The sequence below is a fragment of the Conger conger genome, chromosome 17, assembly GCF_963514075.1.
Source record: "Conger conger chromosome 17, fConCon1.1, whole genome shotgun sequence".
NCBI classification, from domain to species: Eukaryota; Metazoa; Chordata; class Actinopteri; order Anguilliformes; family Congridae; genus Conger; species Conger conger.
Window position 1 is genome coordinate 16845390 of NC_083776.1, and position 20497 is coordinate 16865886.

The window sequence follows — 20497 nt, forward strand, 5'->3', positions numbered from 1 at the left end:
AATACAAAACAAACAAAAAGCACGGTGCCGAGGGAAGAGGCAATCTCGTAGTCGGTAGGCGTGCAGGGAGGTCCGGTAGCAGGAGAGCTGTCAGCGGGGCAGATGAACAGGCGGACGGCAGGCAGAGGCGTAGTCGTGGGCGAAGCGGGAGTCGAAACCATGAAACAATCAGCGGGGCAAAAGTACAAAAACGGTAGGCGGGGACGTAGTCGAGAAACAAAACGAAGGTCACAAAACAGAAATCAATAGTCGATGGTCAGTAAACAGGCGTGGATCGTAACGTGTAATCAAACAGTAAATAATGCTCAAGAGTTGCGTGAAAAAACAGAGGCAGACAATTTCGCAGTGAACAGTTGCGCGACTGGGCTATAAATGCAGGTGTAGACAGGTGTAGACAATTAGTTAGAGCATAGCAAGGAAATGGAAAACAGGTGCGATGGATGACAAGTTTAACAAGGAGATTAGTAATCGTTAGTAATAAACCTATCCTGCCCTAGCATTAGTAAATTAGTAAATGACATGCACGAGAAACGTAAGGTGACATGAACACATGATTAGTCTTGTTAGTTTCTACCCAATCCTGATCTAGCGTTAGTAGTTTTAGTAAATAGACAAATAGAAACATTAGGGGAGTGAAGGAGAGAACGAGAGAGAGAGAGAGAGAGAGAAAAGGCGGAACGCAAGGTTTGCGGAAAAACATGTAAAAGTGTATGCATAACAACGACCAGTTAACGTAACAATAAACATAAATCAAAACATGACACAACGCGAAACTAAGACGATAATCACTCAACATAACCAGGTAATAAAATCGTACGATAACATAACTAGACATGACAAGAAAATAAATCGTAACGAGACATAACTAAACATGACAAGAAAATAAATCGTAATGAAACATAACTAAACAACATGACGAACCTAGACTAACATAATACATGAAGACACTACGTGACTAAGACAACATGAATAAACATAAAACATGGCGAGACAGACCTGAAACGTGACAAAGACAGTCAGTAAACTGTGCTGCCACCTCAGTCATTAATTGGTCAAACATTAGAGAAAGACAGCTATCTAAATTATTGGCTGTCAAAACTGTTTTATATAAGTTAATGAGTTATTATGAATTTCCTTCTGAAATGTTCTTCCTTCTTACATTATTAAGACTGACACCTATGGTTACCATTATGAAATACACACTTCATTATGGAGAGAACACTCCCTCTGTAACACCCTTATACTGCCTCAAGAAAGTCAGACCAGGAAGAATGGCTGATGTTTCTGGCTGTTTGTTACAGAGTCCAGTTCCAGCAATAACAACTGGCAGCTGAGCGGTCCAAAACTCATCCACCATTTCTCCAGAGCTGTGGAGGCAGGGTTGCCAGATGTGCGGTTTTTTGACCTGGAATGTGTGGTTTTCAGATTATGTGTACATGTCCATGTTTGCGGTCTCGACCGGATAATATAACGTCTGGTCAGAGTGATTTCTGGAAGAAATTTACCGGTCCGCAACCAGTTCCAGCAGCTCTTCCCTCAGTCCCGACAGCTCCCCACATTTTTCGTGATTTAAGTCTCCAGCTGCACTTGTTATCTGGCTCTGACAGGATATAAACCTGGCCATCCTACCAGGGATGGATCCAACACTCACGGTGTTTCTCCTCAGATGTACGGCCAGAGAACATGGCGCTCTGATGTTGATGAAACACTCTTTCCAGAATTCTGCGTAAAGAAAACAGACAGCTTCATCGTCATTGGCCGACATCAAAAATCACTCTCACAATCTCTGTAAAATGGGAGTTTCTGACAATTCTGGTATGTTCTCATCTGACATTCTGATCGTAACGTTTTACCTTACGATTATCATTACATTACATTATTGGCATTTGGCAGACGCTCTTATCAAGAGCGACAACAAAGTGCATACCCATATCCTGTTCGTATACATCTGAATATTGTATTATCTCATCGGTTTATGATGTGTGTAGTTCTCGATGCCTATTCTTGGTATTTAGAACAATGTTTTGCGAAATTAAAACACTACTTAATTTTGTTTATGTAGTTTTCAGCTGTTTTTTATTTTTATTTAGCGAATGCAAAGTCCTCGAGCCAAGCAGTTGCCTCCTGGTCTGCTGTATGGAGGATGACTAATCCTCCTTTTAGCAAAGTGAAAGTCTGTTTAGACAATTTTCCTTAAACAACTGGCGACTATGACAACAAATCTGGTGATCTGGTGCTGTGGACTTTGTAGTTGATCTACCTTGTTGTGTTGACTTTGCCATGGACAGTTATAGTAACACAAAAGTTATTATAAAAGTCTGAATATACATATTTCAATGGTATTCTTTGACAATAGCAGTATAATGTACAAGCCTTAGTGCTTTACTCAAAGTAAAGTTATACTACTGTTCAAGCGTGGCAATGCAAATGTGCTTCAGAATTGCTTAATTCTGGTCCAACCGTCCTTATTTTAATTGAACTAAAAGATTATCAGAAAGAGTTACACTGCTTTCTGAATTGTTCTGAATGTGAGACCATGATAAGCCCTTCCTTTTGTTAATTCAAAAATAACAAGAAAGGAATCAGAACCCTCGGGCCAAGGGGAATTGTGTGGTGTGTGGCATTTTAATGAGCTTTTTGTGCCAGGAATGTTGTCTGGTAGCAAAAAGACATCCCACACTGACAGGGAAACTCTGCAAGTCGATTTGCTGGACACTGAGAGAATGTTCTCTTCATTAAGACATAATGAAAAAACAAACGACTTCATTATTCACACCGAAACCACGCTAAACTCAAGCCCATGCATGTAGGTGTCTAATTGGCAGATTTAATACCTTGACTTACCGTACCCATGGGTATACCCTATATGTTGGCTTTAGTTCCACTTTTTGGCCCTAGCCTTTTAGACCTGTCTAACTGTGTTAGTTAATAAGCGGTCTTAATTACAGTACTTGTTTTACTTTTCTTCTTAGCCTACATACGAAAAATGGGGAACATTGGAAATGCATGTTATTTTCATACATGTTTTAATAAAGTAATTTAAAAATAGATTATTTTACAGACAGGCTTGCTGAAATATTAATATGTGGGGACTGCCCTGTGCATGTTTCTGTACAGTGAAATGTGTCGACGTGACAAATCTGGTGGAAAGCTGAGACAGACTGTTCTCTCCCTTCTGCAACACAGGACACAAACACTTCTTCCTGTGTAAATTATATTAATTTTAGCACATATGTAAAACAGAAATAGGGCCTAGTATGTAGTATTTTGGAGAATTTACCCTGCTCTGTTAATCTTGCTTTCAAATGATTCGAGATACATTGCTTGTTGCACTTTGTGGTCAGGGATTGAGTTGGAAAAAACATTAAAAATGAAAGATTTGCAGTTGTTGGATCGCAGAACAGCAATAAATCTGCCTCTTCAGTACATAAACAATTCATTCACAATAGATTACAGTAGTAAAAAATCTAATTCACTGTAAGTGGATTTGTAACAAAGCTGGTATAGCAGATATAACCAAGTATCACACAGTAGAGAAACTGATGTTCATTTCCTGTCATGCATCTGTAAAGATGGAACTTTTGAATTGATGATGTGGTCTTTGGAAGGCGTGAATGGCACTGAATGAGAATGTGCGCCATAATTCATTGGACAGCAACACATCTTTTGTTATTTTGGTTCTGTGCTCTAGCTCTTTCAGTTTGAAAGAATACAAGGTTGTAGAGCAGAACTGTTTCGTAATTCTAGAAACTTTTGTACATAGTTCCGCCCATTTTCGGGCATCAAAAAATATTGGACAGTTTTACATAATGTAGAGTAAAGTAATCATTTTCAATATTTGGTCACATATCCTTTGCATTCAACGACTGTTTGAAGTATGCGACACGTAGACATCATCAGATGCTGGGTACTTTCCCTGGTAAGGCCTGTACTGCAGCCATCTTTAGCTCCTGCTTGGGGAAACCTCTTATATTAATGAGGGCAATATGTTAAGCATGTATTATTATTACATCCAGGCTGAATATAGCTGTGTTTCATTGGCTCAGTGTATACAGTGTAGGACTGGGAAATCCTTGGAGTGTTCGGATCCAGAACACAGTGCTGGATACTTTCATTACATTCCATTAATGGCATTGGCAGATTCTCTTATCCAGAGCAACGTACAGTTGATTAGACTAAGCAGGACACAATCCTCCCCTGGAGCAATGCAGGGTTAAGGGCCTTGCTCAAGGGCCCAACGGCTGTGCGGATCTTATTGTGGCTACACCGGGGTCGAACCACCAACCTTGTGGGTCCCATTCATGTACCTTAACCACTACGCTACAGGCCGTCCAGATCTACTAGATCTTCATTACGTATTCTTATGCTCTTATGTTCTAGATGTGCTGAATGGTCTGTTCTCCTCATTCTGTGTTTTTATGTTGTAGATGGTCTAAATGGCCTGTTCTCAGCTGTTCTGGTCATGAGTTTTGGCTGTGTGTGAATACAGTCATTCTAGCTGGTTAGTCTGGCAGTCTCTGTCTCTGTCTGTCTGAGAGCTGTGTCGGTGTAGGCCTTTTCTCACTAAACAGTGCGTGCTGTCTGTCAGATGGAGGAAACAAGCTTCTGTTCAGTTCTTGCTGTTCTCCCTACTGTTCTCCAGCCTGTCTGATGGGCCTGGGATTATCTCACACACACACACCGGATTATCACACACGCACACCTCAGATTATCACACACATACATCACACACACATACACACGTCTGACGGGCCTCAGATTATCACCCACACACATCACACACACACACACACACACATACACATACAAACACACACACTGTAGATTATCACACCCAGCCAGCGGCAGGACGACAGGGCCGTGTTGTTCCTCTGATGCAGGGGCCTGTAAAAAGCCCCTCGTGTGGAATAACCTCCTGAGTTTGGGACAGCCTGCCACTGACACTTACGCTTCTGCTGAAGTATTTTCCATGGGAATACCCCTCCCTGTGTGACTGCTGGGATACAGTGCTGCTTCCACTGAGGAAATTCCCATTATCGCCATTATTTCAGATACACAGCGCCAGAACCCACTAATCTCACTGTTTTTCACTCCTTTCCTTTCTGTACTGTAAGTCACTTAGGATTGATAAAATATAACCTCTCACACATCCCCATATTTTACACTTGTAATATTAATTGAGTAAAATAATACTTTTTAGCTAAATTAAATATTCATATCTTTGATGTGTTCACAGGTAGGGAACATAGTTAGTTTATTCACAGAATCTTTTTCACGCTGAATTAACTTTACCTTCAGTCATTGTTTTGATCTCAACGGATATAATATTCTGTCCATGCTGGACAGCCCACTTTTGAAGTCAGGGCATGGAGCTTGAAGAAACTTCAATTACTATGTTAAGAATCTAATTTTTGTTCTGGTTCTTCTTACAACTTCTTACAACACTTCAGTATTGTTGACGTTAATAATAGAGGAAGGCAAAATTATATGAGAATGATGTGTAAACGTTATTAAGGCATGTTACATCATAAATATTGGTGCTGCTAGGCAGGTTCATTGCCCAGTTCAATCAGCATTGAGGTCGAGGGGTGTCTGGTTAGGGATTTTTTTAAGATGATACATTTTGAAGTGTGTGCACCTTGTGGAAATAGGACATTAACCTTTTGGTGGAAGCATTTTTACAGTTCAGGTGTGGTGTTGCTGTGAGCAGTGATTTAATTATTCAGGGCTGTTCCTCTAACTGACCTCAGGGATAAGGCACCTTGTAGTCTCAGTGATGCTGTCGCTTTGTGCTGAAATGCTGTTCTTATGATTGTCAGTGAAGCTGTAGTTTTGTGCTGAAATGCTGTTCTTATGACTGTCAGTGACGGTGTAGCTTTGAGCTGAAATGCTGTTCTCATGACTTACAGTGATGCTGTAGCTTTGAGCTGAAATGCTGTTCTCATGACTTACAGTGATGCTGTAGCTTTGAGCTGAAATGCTGTTCTTATGACTGTCAGTGATGCTGTCGCTTTGAGCTGAAATGCTGTTCTTATGACCTTCAGTGATGCTGTAGCTTTGAGCTGAAATGCTGTTCTTGTGACTGTCAGTGATGCTGTAGTTTTGTGCTGAAATGCTGTTCTTATGACTGTCAGTGATGGTGTAGCTTTGAGCTGAAATGCTGTTCTCATGACTTACAGTGATGCTGTAGCTTTGAGCTGAAATGCTGTTCTCATGACTTACAGTGATGCTGTAGCTTTGAGCTGAAATGCTGTTCTTATGACTGTCAGTGATGCTGTCGCTTTGAGCTGAAATGCTGTTCTTATGACCTTCAGTGATGCTGTAGCTTTGAGCTGAAATGCTGTTCTTGTGACTGTCAGTGATGCTGTAGTTTTGTGCTGAAATGCTGTTCTTATGACTGTCAGTGATGCTGTCGCTTTGAGCTGAAATGCTGTTCTAATGACCGTCGGTGACGCTGCTGACTGACTCATTGACAGGCAGGGCTGCACTGATAGCACTATCTCTTTCCTCCGTGTTGGCATTTCCCAGCCTTCCCCACTGGTCTGTGATCATAAATTAGGCTAATTATAGATGGTTTTTCCATTTTTCTAAAAGTTCCCGATCATCTTAAGGTTGCCCTTTCTGTCTGACTCAGGGCTGAACTTCATTTTGCGTCAGAAGATTCCGGGAGCTTTATCTAGCTGAGGGTTGGGGCACAGTGTTCAGCAGTGTGAGAGGTGTAGCAACACAGAGAACTGCGGCTCTGAGCAAGATCTGTTCCACACACTGCTGGCCGTATTCTGCGTGTTGGTGTGTCGTAAATAAATGTGTTGGTTTGTGTGTGAGTAGTATAGCAAGTAACCATTGATGTTATTATAGTGTTATAAGTCAGCATATTTATGTAATTACTATGGCTTATGCACTGAGCCTTATGCTGTGTATTTATTCAGACAAAGTATTCTGGAGAACTCTTGATTTTGATCCAAAGGATGTCTGTCTCTGACCTAGAAAATAAATATTCTGGTCTACTAGGCATAACATTGCTGTGTATTATTGACCATGGGTAAATTCTCTCTGTCACCAGGGAAACCACGGGGCACAAAGTTCTTTTACTATACTGATATCAATCAATTTTACACTCACCCTTAAAATGAACGCCCTCTCTGTTGTGTACGAAAGGTGTGGGAAATCTCATAAAGAGAATGAATGGTAGTTCAGATGAACTAAATGAATTTCAATGGATTTTTGGTTTGGAATTCTCAAATGGCTGTAAAGAACAAGCATACATTTAATTTAAAAGCAATTTTAACATGCAGTATTTTTTTTAACAAATTTAGTTCAAATTTTTTTTTTTTTTTTTTTTTTTTTAAGTTGGTAACCAATAATAAATAAAAAAGTGATATCTCTTTGGGAATAAGTTGGCTTTCCGAAATACACCATAATACATATAATATAATTTGACATCATAACTGTAATTGATAACTGATTTTGTAACTGCTGATTGTCTTGCTTTCTCAAAAATGAAAGCTTTTTTTAGTTGACATGTCGTAAATTCTGTTTGCTGAAACAAAAAAGACCAATGAAAGGAACCGGTATGAGCCAGTAGACACGGAGACTCCAGCTGTGTCACAACAGGCATAATTGAGCAGGCATTTAGGATTGGTGGTAGGGTAGCCTATTTGACTGGCAACTGTAGAGATGCTGATTTGAGCACCTGGTCAGTATATAGGGATGCTGACCTGCATCTGGAGAGGTTCCTAAATGAAATAAAGGAAGAATCCTGCTGTTGGGCTCCTTACCCGAAAATTGCTCCAGGGGCTTTACCACTGTTCTCTCTGGCATTTCTCCCAGGGTGTCTTGGTAAGAGAGAAACACGTTCTCAGTGGATCTCCCCTGGTTAAATAAAGCATTAAAAAGATGTGGAGAGCAGGAGCCTCCCAGCTATGCAGCTGAAATGAAACGGTAAACCGCTCCTAGCTCTGCAAATTAATACACGCATCAATCAACATGTCACACAGCTGACACAAGCGTTTCCTGTACGCGAGACATTGCATTGTTTTATTTGATTATGCTGCTAACCTCTGACATGGGCATAGCCAACATCCAAAATCGAGGCTTATTTCAGCTGCTGTGTGCGTGTGTGCGCGCAATTGTGTGTGTTTGCGTACATGTGTTTGTGTGCCTGTGTGGGGATGTGTGTGGGTGTCTGTGGGGGCGTATGTATGTGTGTGCATGCACATGTGTGTTTGTGTGTGTGTGAGTGTATCTAGCTGTTTGCATGCCTGTGTGTCCATGGGGGCATATGCACATATGTATGTGTGTGTGTGTGTGTGTGTGTGTGGGCACGTACATGTATGTGTGTTAGTGTGTCTATGGTTGTGTGCATGCCTGTGCGTCCATGGGGGTGTATGTACACATGTATGTATGTATGTGTGTATGTATGTGTGTATGTGTGTGTGAGTTTGTGTCTGCTGATAGCACTGACCCGTATCAGACATCTTGAGCACGCAGCTGCGATAGAAGACCCGACTGCACTTTTGATGGAATCCACACAGAGATTAGCTTCAGGCGTACTCTGTACTGCGCTGTGTGCTCTGGGCTGTGCGTATTAACAACCCAGAAACACCCAGGGTGACTTCAGCTTCACCGCAGCCTATATCCGCCAGAACATTTTATGTTTTTATCAGAGCCAAGATGGTGCCTGATCAGTAAGCCATTTCAGCTTTTCATGAGAAAATATAATACATATTTTTGTATTTATTAAAGCCAAATTCTGCAGAGTCTCCTATCAGCCATCTCACTGTGACAGAAAAGTGAAATCAACAGCCTTTCAACAGTGAACAAAAGAGTATTAGTGGAACAAAAGGTAATAATTCCCCATGTACAGTATGAGAAAAGCAAGCTCCACATACTAGCTTTTGAAATACTGTTCAGTGTGATTAGTGCCATGTCACTCTGCATCGAGTGCACTTTCTCCCTGAGGGTTCTATTATGCCTCCAGTTAAGAGCTACGCTTTCAGTCCATTTCTCAGAAAACATGATATACACTCAGTGGGCACTTTATTAGGTATTTACTAGACTTATTTTTTAGACTCAAGTCTTCTGCTGCTGTAGCCTATCCACTTAGAGGTTTGTGTTCAGAGATGCTCTTCTGTATACCACTGTTGTAATGTGTGGTTATTTGATTTACGGTCACCTTCCTGTCAGCTTTGACCAGTCTGGCCCTTCTCCTCTGACCTCTCTCATTAACAAGGCATTTGTGCCCACAGAACTGCTGCTCACTGGATGTTTTTCGTTTTTCGCACAATTCTCTGCAAACTCTCGAGACTGTTGTGCGTGAATATTTCAGGAGATCAGCAGTTCCTGAGATACTCAAACCAGCCTGTCTGCCACCAGCAATCATTCCATGGTCAAAATCACTTAGAGCACATTTTTTCCCCATTCTTATGGTTGATGTGAACATTAACTGAAGCTCCTGACCTGCATCTGCATGATTGTACGCATTGCACTGCTGCCGCACGATTGACTGATTAGATAAATGCATGAATAAGTAGGTGTAGGGGTGTTCCTAATAAAGTGCTCAGTCAGTGTATGTGGCCCTTTTCATTTAATCAGCGATGAGTACCCAAACTATTTTTCCAGACATTAGGCACATACATTTTAAACGAATGAATCTTGGAAGCAGGTGAAGCAGGTTAATGATTATGTGGAGGCTCCTTCACTCTGAATTTTGAGTTCACCACATCAGGCATAACTTATTTAAGGACACGGCTCACCTCAGTGTGTGTGTGGCTGTAGAACCAGGGTAGCCCATGCCCACAGAGCTGCAGACATTGGTGTGTATATGTGTGTGTGTTTGTGTGTGTATATGCGTATGTGCATGCTTGTGCGTGTGTGCGTGCGTCTGTGTGTGTGTATATATCCGTATGTGCTTGTGTGTGTGTGTGTGTGTGCGTGCATGCATGTGTGAGTATGCGTGTCTGTGTGTGTGTCTGTGTGTGTGTGTGTGCATGTGAGTGTGTATGTGTAGGTGTGTGCACATGTGTGTGTGCGTGTATGTGTGTGTGTGAGTATACGTATGTGTGTGTGTGTGTGTGTGTGTGAGAGTGTGTGCACGTGTGAGTGTGTATGTGTGTGCACGTGTGTGTGTGTGCATGTGAGTTTACGTGTGACTGTGTGCGAGTATGTGTGTGCGTGTGTGTGAGTATATGTGTGAGTTTGTAGGTGTGTGTGTGTGTGTGTGTGTGTGTGTGTGTGTGTGTACATGTATATGTGTGTGTGTGTGAGTATATGTGTGAGTGTGTGTGTGTGTGTGTGTGTGTGTGTGTGTGTGTGTATCAGTCACTCTCTGTCCCGGCCGGCTCTGGCTGTAATACACCGTACAGCTCTGTTTCTCCCCCAGGGAGTGCTTACTCGCACAGGGCAGGACTGAGGGGTGTGTGAGGGGTGTGTGAGGAGTGTGTGTGTGTGCGGGGTGTGTGTGAGGAGAGTGTGTGAGGAGAGTGTGTGAGGGATGTGTGAGGGGCAGTGTGAGGAGTGTGTGTGGAGTGTGTGTGTGAGGGGTGTGTGAGGGGTGTGTGAGGAGTGTGTGTGAGGGATGTGTGAGGGGCTGTGTGAGGAGGGTGTGTGGAGTGTGTGTGTGAGGGGTGTGGGAGGAGTGTGTGAGGAGTGTGTGTGTGTGAGGAGTATGTGAGGAGTGTGTGTGTGAGGGGTGTGTGAGGGGTGTGTGAGGAGTGTGTGAGGAGTGTGTGTGTGTGAGGAGTGTGTGAGGAGTGTGTGTGTGTAAGGGATGTGTAAGGAGTGTGTGTGTGTGTGTGTGAGGGATGTGTGAGGAGTGTGTGTGTGTGAGGGGTGTGTGTGAGGGGGGAAGAGCAGCTCGCCCAGCCTGTCCTCCCTGTGCAGAGAGGCTCTCACCCAGGTCTTACCCAGTCTGCTTTAAATGTGACTGAACACTGGGCTTCAATACACTCTATATTACTACAGTCTCCCCAAGGGTAGAGTACAGTAGGGACACTGTGTGTATGTGCTTTAATAAACAATCCCTGCATGCTTCTCTTTCAGTTCCTTTTCATTTCAGTTCCTTTTCATTGTATTTAAACGCAGTGTTATATCCCGGCCAAATCATAAAATCACTAGTGCTTCTTCTCTCTGTTCCAAATGAACTCCTCCATTTCTTTCATCAGGAAAACAACACCAAAAAGGCGCAAATATAATATTTAAGTGGGCAGAAGTTTGTTGCTACCCAAGCAGGTTTATTGGCATGACGGTTGTGTGCGTATGGTTGTTGAACACATTGAATAAAGTTATTTAGTGCGCTCATCCATGAGTGTGCTCCTAGCGAGATATGACTCAAGTTCGATTAGCTCAGATCTGTCTCTCTTGCTCAGATCTGACGCGGTCATATGGCGCCCTGGTTTAGCCCTGAGGAGCTTGGGAAATTCATGTCGACATCTAGCTATCCATATGCTGCAGCTCGGAGACAGTGCCTCATCTCAGACCTCCTCTCGTCACACACAACTTCAGTCTGTATGTGGGACAGGCCTCGTCTGGATCGTGGATAATTAGCTGTATGCGGGGAAATCGGCCATTTTACAACCCCTCCAGGTGGCGGAGTGATAAATCTGGGGAGATGATAGTGGTGGTATGTGTGTGCTGGGTTCTGGAATGTTCCGTGTCTCTGTTTATACTCAGGTTGAACGAGAGTGAAAACAGCTGGAGTTCAGCCAGGTAAGATTCGGAGTGATAACTAGTGGATTTCAGCCAGGTAGATTCAGAGTGATAACTAGTGGATTTCAGCCAGGTAGATTCAGAGTGATAACTAGTGGATTTCAGCCAGGTAGATTCAGAGTGATAACTAGTGGATTTCAGCCAGTTAAGATTCGGAGTGATAACTAGTGGATTTCAGCCAGGTAGATTCAGAGTGATAACTGCTGGATTTCAGCCAGGTAGATTCAGAGTGATAACTGCTGGATTTCAGCCAGGTAGATTCAGAGTGATAACTGCTGGATTTCAGCCAGGTAAATTCACATGGATGAGATAATGGAAGTGTGGGCCTGGGGATTTTACAGAGGCTGGCCGTGTGGGATTGCCAAACACAGCTTTTATACCGAGCATCTATCTCAGCACAAAGCAGGCTTATTTAAAGGAAGCACATTTTGGATTGGTACATCAAGGCAGAACATAATGCTGTGACCGGGTTTCAAGTTCAATGTAAAATCTCCACAGTGTTTTGCTGTTAATCAAATTCAATAATTTTCAGGAATAATTATTTATACTTTTGTGTGTGGTTATAGACATTTAAAAATATGTTGAAAATAAATATATATTCATAGGGACATGGCACTCTTGTTTAATGTAATTTAGCAATATTGTATTGACACACGCCATCATTCTTTTAATGAAAACCAAAACATAAAGATTTCATTTCCAAGCCTAAAACACTATTTTAGATGAAAGCAGGCCAGCTGTTTCTACAGAATAGTTCATCAGAGTGAAGCTACACAGTACCATACGTCCCCACTTCTCGATCCGGCACAGAAAAAACACTCAGCTGCTTTGATCTCAGTTTTGCAGGAACAGTTGGGCAGTCCTTTCTAACTTCGGGATCCAAACAGTTAGGCAAGCCGGCTATCGGCATGGAAACTGTGACACGTATCCGTACCTGTGATTATGCCATCACCTGTACTAGTCCTCTGTTATTATGCACTCTGAAAGAAAATACTTTTGATGAAGACGGAAAGATGTGAGCCAGCGGCGGTAAAAATCTCAGTGTTAAACTTAAACCCGGTCGTCTGTAATGTGCCCTTCACCTCAGTGTTAGTCACGGCCTGAAGGCAGCACATGATGCGATTTGAACCCAATTTGTTATCTAATACGCCGGCTTCATTGCAGTATTCGTCATCGTCAGTATTGACTTAACGAGCTACCCTTTAGTGGGTAGTCACAGTTATTGGCCGTGAGTCAGTGTCGGCTCTTTGTCCTGTGCGGTGGGCAGTGCTCCCGCTAACGCTATTGATCTCACGGTGATGCACTCTTAGCTGTAAACTTAATACAGTATGTGTAACCACGTACAGTGCTCAACTGTCTCTGAGTAAACAGCTGTAAACGTAATTCAGTATGTGTAACCTGCACAATGCTCCACTGTGTGAGTAAATGGCTCAAGCCCCATGCGACATAGAAGGAGTTCTGATTACGAAAGTTCCTGCTTTTGTTCTGCGGCTTGCTAACTTACTCGCTATTCATAACCCAGTTTCCATTTCTACTGCAAGTCAGGAGTGACTTGCTGCTGCTGTGGGGCAATGCGATTAACTCTCACCAACTTCCAGCATAATACTGTCCTGTGGCAGTAGCACTCACACTAAGTACAAGCTTTACATTAGCGTGTAGCCTGCACTAAACACATCCGCTCTGTGGGCTTTGGTTCGGCCCATCTCCGGACACCGTCGTTGGATCATTATCAGTGGCAGCAGAAATGGACTCTTTCGACTTGTCAAGGACATCAACAGCTTCCACCCCAACACTTCTCAAAGCGTGTCTGGACCGATTCTTGATGTAGAAATACACCCACATTTCATTGAACAGAAAGCTGGAGAACAGCCAGTGATTTTTCAGTCCAATTTCGAAATGAAAAAATGTCCTCTTATTTACTGCTTACTGCTGGCCTCTGTGTCCAGTTTAATGCCTGAGCATTTCAATGCAGCAGAAATGGAAATTCCCGAGATGTTTTGAGACCTCACTAAAGACCTCAGAACATCCTTGACACGTAGCAGAAAATTGTATGGTTTAATCTGCAGTTATATAAAGAATGTCAAGCTATAGGTATTGAGTGATTTTCGTCTTTGACAGATCGTGAGATGGAAGCCTTTATCTCAAAGCCCATGTCAGGTGTTGAAGGCTAGTTTGGTAGTGTTTGGTAGTGTTGTACAGTGACTAAGATTTCCGATTGTGGTTTGGTAGTGTTGTGAAGATGGGGTTGTGTAGTGTTGTGCAGATGGGGTTGGGAAGTGTTTTGTAGATGGGTTGGGTAGTGTTGTGCAGATGGGTTGGGGGGTTGGGTAAAGTTGTGCAGATGGGGTTGGGTAGTGTTGTGCGGATGGATTGGGTAGTGTTAGACATTCTGTGCTCCCTTATCTCAGCAGAAAGATAAAATCAGAACAAAATCAATATACGCACCCTGCTCTGCTGTGAAACTGGGAACAGGTTTGTTCCAGTGTACTTTACAGATGAGGATCTGTGAAAAACAGCCTTGCTGCATTCTCTTTAATCCCAGATCCCTGGAAAAGCCGGGCAGCCACATTTTTCTCATTTTTCCTCCCACTTCCCAGGACTTTGAGAAGAGCGGCGGCACCATGGGAGAAACACACACACACACACACACACACACACACACTCTGGGGGCGCCGTTACTGCGCGGTGTGTGTACTCAGCCTCGCCTGTTCTCCTGAATCGGGAGCGCACCCTGAGCGTAATTGTTTCCCCGCTGGATCCCCCCGGCTGCTCATCCGGCCGTACGCAGGAATGCTAACGGCGGTTTGGGAAAAGCAAACGAGCGGACCGGGCGGTTTGTGGCTAGCGCTGAATTAGCGCTGCGGACGTCATTGTGAGGCGCAGTCCCAGCCCGGGAACAACAGAATAACCCGGAGAACAGAAAGTTCTGCCAGCCCTCTCGTTACCGCTACGTACGGCAGGGCGAATGTTTTCCTGAAGCCTTGTGACCCCATGTGGCCGCAGTGCATTGTGGGGGGTGGGGGGGGGGGGGGGGGGGGGTAGGACAGAGGTGAACTGTGTTGATGAATCATAGGATTCTGAAGGTTAAATTATACACCCACTCACTTCACTTTTCTTCAAAAATACCAAAAAGGCTATCTGACTAACAGCCTCATTGTCATGTGCACATCCTGAGATGATATGTACATTTCGATATACACTCACTGAGCACTTTATTAGGAACACTATACTAATACTGGGTCGGGCCTCCCTTTGCTCTCAAAACAGCCTCAATTCTTCGTGGCAAACATTCCTTTGAGATTCTGTTCCATGTTGACATGATTGGAAATCAGCAGTTAAAGAAATACTCAATCCAGCCCCTCTGGCATCAACAATCATGCAATGGTCGAAATCATTGAGATCTCATCCCCCCCCCCCCCCCCCCCCATTCTGATGGTTGCTGTGAACATTAACCGAAGCTACTGACCTGTATCTGCATGATTTTATGCATTGCATTGCTGCCACCTGATTGGCTGATTAGGTAATCCCATGAATATCTAGGTGTACAGGTGTTCCTAATAAAGTGAGTGTAGATACCCTGCCTCCCTGACATGATGCAGTAGAATCATGTTGCCCAACTCTCCTGCTAAAGTAGACTTTAAATATGACACAAGAAATGCAGCACTTGGTTGTCCTCACACATAAAATATGAAGCTGTAGGTATCCTAACTGACACAGTTCTGTCAGTAAAAACCGACATCTTTATCACACTTCTGAGAATTGGAATGATGGCATGAAGTTCAACTCTTTTTTTTCCCCTTTCAGCTGTCTCTTATTTACTGATCGGTCATGTCCTGTCATTTCTCGCTAAAGCTGCCTCCTTGTAACAGCCCGTGTTGTAAAATGCCAGTCCTTGCCTGTCGGACAGTTCCCAGAGTTTAAAGACTCACTTTCGAACGTCTGAGAGCGGTGAGGGCATCTTGAACTTTTAAAATTGGAGTCACTTTGAAATACCGGAAAGCCGGTTTATTCCCCACAAATGCCACAAGGTGAAAGCTGATAGCTGGCTTAATTTATGCTCGGAGAAAAGGGAGGAGGTTTAATGGAAGCGCTGATGTGTGACGTCTCTCCTCAGGAAACGGCGTTCAGCCGGAGCTGAGGATCTTCCACCACTCCTGCGCCCTGAAGATGGATGAGGGCCCGTGCAAGGCGCTGAAGGAGCGCTTCTACTTTGACACCGACACCCGCCGCTGCCAGAGGTTCGAGTACGGGGGCTGCCAGGGCAACGCCAACAACTTTGAGACCGTGGAGGAGTGCGAGATGATGTGCATCGTCAAACGTAAGCCCCCTGGAAACCTGTCCGTGTGTGACAAAGGTTCCTGCTTGTGCACTGCAGTTACTCTTTAACATTGCATTACATTATGTTACAATCAGCTAATAATGAGACAGAATTCAGAGAATGGCCGGGTAATCTGTACTGATAACAGTGATGTTTATACAGGCCACATCTGCAGGCACTCCCTGGTTTAAGATCACGCTAGTGCTAACAAAGCAAGAGCTTTAGTCAGGTCTCAGGGAAAGATAAGAAAAACCTTGCCTGGTTTAGAAGGAGGAAATGGGCTCTTTGACCATCCATTTTACAATGGCTACTCACAGGGTGATTGGCTATGGCATAGTCATGGTTCTTAAACATGTCACTCACTACTACTTGGTCTGATTGGACCCCTGGCATGCCCACCAAGTGGGAGAGAACATTTCTTAACCCTGCTGAAAAAAACAGCTCAAACTAGGTTTTGAAACAGTGGGTAGCTGGTTGACCAGTAAGACCAGCTCCATACTCAACATGGTTTGACCAGCTCAAGCTATGTTTTGAAACAGCTGGTAGCGGGTTGACCAGTTCAGACCAGCTCTATACTCAACATGGGTTGACCAGCTGGTAGCTGGTAACATCAAGCTGGTCATTACCCTGGATTTCACTCCAGGGTACAGCGCTATCTCTAGTTGCAGTCTGCTGTGTATGTAAAATCTAGGCACTAAGCTTATCCACACAGGGCTTACTTAAGTGTGTTTGTGAAGAGACGGGGCACATAGGACAATGCGTCCGTTTCCACAGTGGCTTTGAGGTGGCATGTTTGGGCAGAGCTTCAGAACACCAGTAAAGGCGTGTGATAATGGAGGAACATAACAGCAGTCATGCAGTCCTTCCACAGCACATGCACCCGCATGCATTATTCATCCATCATCAGAATCATAGATGCGTGTGCAGTCGGCCGACAGCTCATTTTCGCTTCTCTTTAAAAAGATGCATGTTCACCCAGAGAAACTCCATTTATTACCTGAGGGGAGGACAAGCCAGGTTTTCATTTATTATTATTTTTTCTGGAAAGCACATTAACGATCGGCAGAAGGTTCCCGTGGAGAAATCAAAGTCGATGCCAAGAGCAGGTCATCGGACATGTGAGTGAACCACCTTCAAAGGGCAGGCGTTCCCGTGCTTATTATTTCTGCCTCAGCACAAACCGGGTCTGGATGAACCCGTACGGCTAATTGAAATACTTTGGCGGTGCAGGGCTAATCCGCCGGCGAATACTAAACACAACAAGCCGCTTTAGCGCTCTGCCGAGGCTGGCTAGGACTTGCTACGCTGCACTGTGGGGAGGGTGGTGATGTCATATCCCTCCGCAGGGCCTGGTCAGGGTCGCCCAATGAGACAGAAGTACTGGAGACGGCTCAGTTAATGTTTCCCCATTAGAATGGGGAAAATGTGATCTAAGTGACTTTGACCATGGAATGATTGTTGCAGCTCAGAAACTGCTGATCTCCTGGGATTTTCACGCACAGTCTCAGAGTATGCAGAGTGAGCAGCAGTTCCTCTTAGTGGATAGACTACAGGAGCAGAGGACTTAAGTCTAATAAATGGCTAATAAAGTGCTCACTGTGTGTATATGGGAAGGAACGAATAGGAGAATGAAGCAGAGGCTAAATAAGCTGCAGTACCTCCGGTAGCCACTGGGGTTAGCGATTCTGGGGGAATGTCAGTCCCTGGTCCCATGGGGAGGCCCCTCCCTCTCTGCAGTCTGACCCCACCCTAACGAGGTCACGGAGCGTGTCTGTAGCGGGGGGATAACCGCTATCCTCAGTTTCTCCTGCGACCGCAGCGGTCTGCAAACCGCATTAACGGAGAATTACAAAACCAGCCCCCCCCCCCAACGCAGCCAGAGTCAACACGTCTGTGCCTGTGGAACGGGGCGGTCTGAAAACAATGTTTTGGAGGGGGGGGGGGGGGGGGGGCTGGAATGTGGGGGTGGGACAGTTCTGAAAACACTCCTGCTTAGAGTACAAGTACAAGAACTTAAACGACCCGATTCATTTGAAGCCTATCTAATTGTCTTTACTCGGATCTGCGTGTTTAATATATCGTCTAACCATGGTTCATTTGAGTTCCTTCAGAGTTTGTTCTATTTTTTTTAGTTTTCCCGCTAAGACTCGGGCGAGTGCAAAATGCTGTTAAATGCATCTTCACAGAAATATTCAGCAAAACTTTCGTATCAGGAGAAGTGCTTTAACACAAGCACACAAGACTGTGTTTCTCTAAATACCAAGGCTGTTTCCTCCTCTGTGTGGTTGGAGAGGCAGCAATCAGTTCTCATTTGATCTCCGCAGGAATTCACAGTCCTAGCTCAAAATAAGAGTAAGTTTGTCTCCATCTAGTGGCCAATGCTGTCACTGCATTCTTTTCTCCTATCTGCATTGGGGGGGGGGGGGAATACTCTTCAGTATTCAGGATCCAGTCATGCCTTGGCCTTAATCCTCAGTTTTGCTTTCTGAAAATTTCGATCCCTTATCGACAAGCCTGCAAACTTCAGCGTCCATCTGACGAGGAGAAAAATTATATGCGCATGTAGAGTCAGCGCTTCATCAAGAAGGAGAGCGAGGTCACCAATAAGATGGCACTGAAACTCAATCTTTTTGCGTTATTGCATCTGAAACTTCGAGAATTGCTTTATTTGAACGATTCACCCAAGCAAATTCACTTTACCGCGTGTGTTATTCAGCTCGTTGGCAATGTTCTCAAACAGATGGAATATTTTCCAAAGTGAGACAAATTGGCCGTTTCCTCCGCAGTCTTGCTTGTTTGTTATTGCCGTTTCTGAGACGTTTAACTCAATCACTCCTAGTCACCGCCTGGAAAAAATGCATTTTGGAATGATTTCCTGAGCTGCCCTTTGAAGAACTGCCGCATGAGAACGCTCGGCAGACAAATTGTCTTCCGCCATCCAATCAATCCCGTCACTTTACCGGCGCCCTGGATGCAGCCGGCTAATCCACGTCGGTAAAGAAAGAAAGATTCTGGTTGTGTTTCCTTCATTAAGACAATTTTAAATCCCTCCGTGAAACTGAGGATGAGGGAGGATTCGTATGGGGCTATTCACTGTGATCCATTATCTCCAATATTCATTTATTTCCTGATGTGTAATCTCACAGAGAGCGAGGAAGCCCCACTCACAGGTACTGTGAGGGTAAGCCGAAGGCCTTTCTGCCAGACATCACAGTGGGTAGCAGTGCATATCTTCAGTGTGGGAATGGGTCAACTACCGTACAACCTGGGCCCAAGTGCTGGGAAAGTGAGATGCGCAGTGTGACTTGGTTAAAGAGAATGTTTGATTAAGGAGTTTAACATACTCTTTTAAACAGGGGAACAGGGAGGGGGGGCTAGTGGGAAAGTGTCTGGAGAGCTGATGGACGGGCTCTTAATGGAAGCGTTGTAATTGAAGGCGTCCATTAATACGCGCGGGAGAGAGGCAGGGTGGCGGAGCCGGCGGATATTAAGCGGTATTATCTGAGCACCGCTGGGTCTGAGCCAGCAGTCAGGAGCAGAACGGTACCCCCGCTAAACCCGCTACACCCCACAGAACGGACGGGTCTGAGTGTCAATCACACAGAGCAGCACAGCGTTTCACTGGCAGGTATCCATGTCCCACACACACATGCCTGGGGGAACTAGTGCTGGCCGTGTGAACAGTTGTGTAATAAATGATGTGATCATTTGCATGTAATTAATGCGGTCAGGTGCTTCTGGCATCAGTGTGGTTAGTAGAGGTGCTGGGTTGTGGAAAGTGTAGTCCTTTAGAGTGGCTGAAGCCTTGTGTCTCACTGAGTGCTCTGCTCCATCCTTCTCCAGCCGATAAGACCCCCTGCCACCTGGACGAGGAGCCGGGCCCCTGCCGTGGCCTGGTGCCGCGATACTTCTTCAGCCGCTCCCACGGAGAGTGCCAGCGCTTCTTCTATGGTGGCTGCTTCGGGAACGCCAACAACTTCCGCACCAGGGAGGAGTGCGAGGCCCGATGCCACCAGAGCCGTGAGTCCCCCACCATAGAGTAGTAGTCCTGAGTCCCCAACCATAGAGTTCTGAGACCCCCACCATAGAGTAGTAGTCCTTAGTCCCCCACCATAGAGTTCTGAGTCCCCCACCATAGAGTTCTGAGTCCTCCACCATAGATTAGTGAGTCCTGAGTCCCCCACCATAGAGTAGTGAGTCCTGAGTCCTCCACCATGGAGTTCTGAGTCTTGAGTTCACCACCATAGAGTTCTAAGTCATCCTCCACTGAGTAGTAATTTCTCTACCATAGAGTTCTGCCAGATGTCCCGGTCGTTGTTTTTACCCCACACAGGACAAAATATATTACCATATATGTGAAATAAAGTGACATATATTTATAAAATATGTTGATCCTTCTTCAAATATATTTCTTATATTTATAATAAATTAAAAGTGCTAGTTTTGTAATATGTTACTTTATTTAATATGTTA

The 20497-nt window shown here is 44.4% G+C and overlaps 1 protein-coding gene across 2 annotated transcripts in view; it reads left to right on the forward strand.

Annotated features, from left to right (window-relative positions):
- The window catches only part of tfpia (tissue factor pathway inhibitor a), a 35633-nt gene that overhangs the window by 4701 nt on the left and 10435 nt on the right, over positions 1-20497 (forward strand). For both annotated transcript variants that reach the window (XM_061226877.1, XM_061226878.1), the window contains exons 2-3: positions 15821-16024; positions 19868-20044. In XM_061226877.1, coding sequence (XP_061082861.1) covers positions 15821-16024; positions 19868-20044 — 381 coding nt within the window. The remainder of the gene's footprint in view (positions 1-15820; positions 16025-19867; positions 20045-20497) is intronic.